The sequence below is a fragment of the Frankliniella occidentalis genome, unplaced genomic scaffold (assembly GCF_000697945.3).
Source record: "Frankliniella occidentalis isolate FOCC.00 unplaced genomic scaffold, Focc_3.1 Scaffold21, whole genome shotgun sequence".
Lineage (NCBI taxonomy): Eukaryota > Metazoa > Arthropoda > Insecta > Thysanoptera > Thripidae > Frankliniella > Frankliniella occidentalis.
The window spans coordinates 1,897,007-1,900,771 of NW_026267151.1; the positions used below are offsets into that span (position 1 = coordinate 1,897,007).

The following is a 3,765-nucleotide window of genomic DNA, read 5'->3' on the forward strand; positions in this document are numbered from 1 at the left end:
TGTTATCATGGCTGCGATAACACGCAGTAGTAGACGACTTATTCGTGACTGTGCTCTTTGCTCTAGCCGGCGTTGCCTGGCTAATGAAATAAAGCTCCGTAGTCGCCTCTGCCCCGTTCGATCCGACCGGGCGCGGTAGGGAATATTCTCGCCACCCTCCCGGCGCCGGCCGGACACAACTTTATTGCCCCATGAATTGCTAGTTTCTCCATTGTAATACCTCCCTGGGGCAAAAACGATATCCGCGAGGCTTTCGGTCTGTAAAAGTGTTCTGGAAGATTTCACTTCGTTTTAAAACATTACGCGTATAGAGACATGAAAATTTATGAAATCACACTGTTGAATGTGAGTTGATTTGGTCCTCCACGGCGGCGCATCGGCTGCTGACCGCTCACTCCGGCTGCAGCAGCGTGCTGTGCTGGCGCTGGTTGCCGGTCACGTTCCGCCGGCACAACAACAGGCTGTCCGCTCCAACGAGGTGACGAGGGAGAGTCGTGTCTAATGAATGAAGCGCGGTCGTTAGCGGCCCGGAGACAAAAGGCCTCGCCGGCTCGCGCCCTGCAATGCACCCCGCCCGACCTATGGGACTCTGCAATATCCGCCTCGCCTCAGCTCGCTCAGCTCCGGCTGGAAAGTAAACCTTTCTCATTTGTAATCTTTTGCAAAACGCCAGTCGCTCGAGCGATCTTTTTTTTTGTTTCAAGAACTTGATTTTAAATGTTTTTGACTACAGTTTGTGATAGATGCTAGAATGTGAGAGTAGTTGCTGGACGCCTGTCTCTCGGTGCGCGTGAACGCATGCTCGAAGCCGCGTCAAAGTCGTGATGCCTAAGGTCGATAGCCCGTCGATATCCATTTCGATATCGAGATGATGAGGCGTGAAGCGAGGCGTCATGCCGGCCCGAGTCCCAAACCTTTTTTTTCTTCTTTTTTTCAACCCTTTTTACTCGTTCTTTACCTCCCCTTACTTTATATACCGTGAGGTAAAAAGAACGAGTATTGTCCTTGGTGTGGTATAATTTAGAAACATCTGTTCATCTCTGTGAGTAAGGAGCTTACAAGTATGAATGAATGCTTATTCTACTCAGGGAATCAGCCCTGATATTCCATAATAGAGGTTTTTTTCAGTTACCAGTCAAAAATTTTACTGCCTAGTAAAAATTTCTAAGTGTTTTTAGAGCTATGAGCTATGAGGTAGTGACTGTGAGTGCACCATTATATTATTATACTGAGTTACTAAATTACTCGTATGTATGGCATACACACTTATTTTGTTACTAGTTGATTATTTTTATACAAAATTAAATTTTTGCAAAACACCCTTGTAAGATAAAAAGAGACACTTGCAAACACCCAAATCAAAAGTATCTTCCTGGGAGCTATAGCAAGCCAGTGGCGCCATCTGCTGTTAGAAAACGATCCCGCGCCGGCCTTCAAACAAAAGAATGAACTCAACAATGTATAGGGAGAAAAGTTGGTAGGGTAGAAGGGAAGACCTGATCACGGTCTAGTCTTATCTGTGAAAAGTGCAATAATCTGGTTGGTATATTATTAAAACTGATACCTTCATACTTAAAAACTTATTGCTTAAAAAGGTGTGTATGAACTGCATAAACTTTAACTAATATCTGATGTGTCTGTCACTAACATTCCTCTTCTAGCCATGTCACGTTACGTTATGTTATGTTTGAAAGGAACTGGAAAATGAAAATATGCTATCAACGAATTGGAACCCTGACACTAACATTTCTCTTTTAGCCATGTTTGAGAAATATGTTTGAAACAAATTGGAAAATGAAAATATGCTATAAACGAACTGAAACCCTTGTGAAATTACACAATAAAAACCATTTTAGATTCCTATGAGTTCCCCTCCAACAATTACAGTCGCTAGTACATTTTAAAATTTTTATAAAAATGGCCCGACCTACTTCTGATTCTTTTGTTGCAAAGTGAATCTTATTATCTTAAAGGGTGTTTTGCAAAAAGTTGATTATGTATGAAAAAGACTGAACTAGTAACAAAATAGGTATGCATGCCATATACATATGAGTAATTCAGTATAGTGATACAATACTACATATTAACAATCATAACCACATGAAAGTTTGCTAAATTGTTGCTAAATGTTTCACTACAACTTTACTAACTTATAATAGATGTTTCTATGTTGTCACACATCACTGGAAACACATCATGTATTCAGGGTTGGAGTAAAGAACGAGTTTATCTTTTTAACAGCAAATTAATTTGATGTTTCCTGTGCTCCTTGTTTTTCAAGTGTGGAGATTTTGCATGGTCTGTTAGGCCCTGAGAGTGACACCCAAGGTCGGGAGAGAAAGGGAGGGGAAGGGAAGGGGAGAGAGGGGCTTCCACAACGAGGGGCTCGTCTGTAAGTCCCCTGGCGTCGACCTGCCGGCGTTCCGCCCGGCCGGGCCTGCGGGGCGTGGCTCTGGAGCGCGTGCTGCGCCTGCTGCGCCGCTGCATGCGGGCCTCCGTCCAGACGCCGCGCCGCCCACGCCGCGCCCGCCGCGTCGCAGCGTACAGTATACGTAGGGGAGGGGAGGGGTCATCTTGTTCGCCGGCGCGAAGCCCGCCCCGCCACGCGCCGTCCCCGCACGCCACGCGCGCCACGCTGAAACTGCATAAATGCGCAATTTCCTACGATTTCCTATACTCTTTGCCGAGGTGCTCCGGATACCAGAACGAAAACCAGGAATTTTATTAGATAAGCTGGATGTTATCATGGCTGCGATAACACGCAGTAGTAGACGACTTATTGGTGACTGTGCTCTTTGCTCTAGCCGGCGATGCCTGGCTAATGAAATAAAGCTCCGTAGTCGCCTCTGCCCCCACCACAGCGTTAGCCTCGGCATGGCTGTAATGGATTTAGAGTGCATCACTGGCACTATAGATATCCGAGGATGTAGTACGAGTGTCCTTCTATTGAAAGTTAAGGAGGTGCCTATTGGCGGCGATGTCCAAAGGCTGTAGAGCTAGTTTTACAGTGTTAGTGTCGCTTTGTGGGCGTGTGGGTGAACCCGTGGGTGTCCCAGGGTTGTCCCAGGGTTGTCCCAGGGATGTCCCGAACAGCGGGCCAGCAGAACGGCCCTGCAGGCTGTGGAGGCCCTGCCAGTGCATTACAATGAGAGAGCGAGCGCCGTTCATGTTCATTTCACATTCTACACGCACCTTTCACTGCGGCTAACCGAGCCTAGGCTGCAGGTCGCGGCGCGGCGTGGTTCGGCGAGGCGCGGCCGTTGTTACGGCCCTTACGCTGCTAGAAACTCGCGGGGAAAACCTACGAGTGAAAATTTGATGAAATTTGTTTCCTTTCTCTTCTTAAAATGTCGGAGTCCAATTACTTTATGGGATGGTCGTTTTTGTTCCAGGCTCGGATGGAGGTGGAGGACCTGTTCACGGACCTGGCCGACGGCAAAAAGCTGCTCAAGCTGCTGGAGATCATCTCCGGCGAGAAGTTGGGCAAGCCCAACAATGGCAAGATGCGCGTGCACAAGGTGGAGAACGTGAACAAGTCCCTGGCGTTCCTGTCCACCAAGGTGAGTTACAGGCACTGACACGCAAGTGCTTCTCTGGCAGCAGACTTGCCAGACGAAAAACACGATGAGTGTGTGGGGTCCATTCATTGTGCGACCGCATGTTGTTCGCACAAGGTTGTGCGCTGGGCTCAGCAGAGGCGCCGGTGGGGTAGGCAAAACAAGCGACTGCGGGCGGGCGCGCTTGGCGGGCTGCCTACCACGAGCC

The 3,765-nt window shown here is 48.0% G+C and overlaps 1 protein-coding gene across 7 annotated transcripts in view; it reads left to right on the forward strand.

Moving 5' to 3' along the window:
• Positions 1-3,765, forward strand: part of LOC113211215 (spectrin beta chain, non-erythrocytic 1) — a 64,242-nt gene that overhangs the window by 35,998 nt on the left and 24,479 nt on the right. For all 7 annotated transcript variants that reach the window (XM_052264820.1, XM_052264814.1, XM_052264819.1 and 4 more), the window contains one exon: positions 3,393-3,560. In XM_052264820.1, coding sequence (XP_052120780.1) covers positions 3,393-3,560 — 168 coding nt within the window. The remainder of the gene's footprint in view (positions 1-3,392; positions 3,561-3,765) is intronic.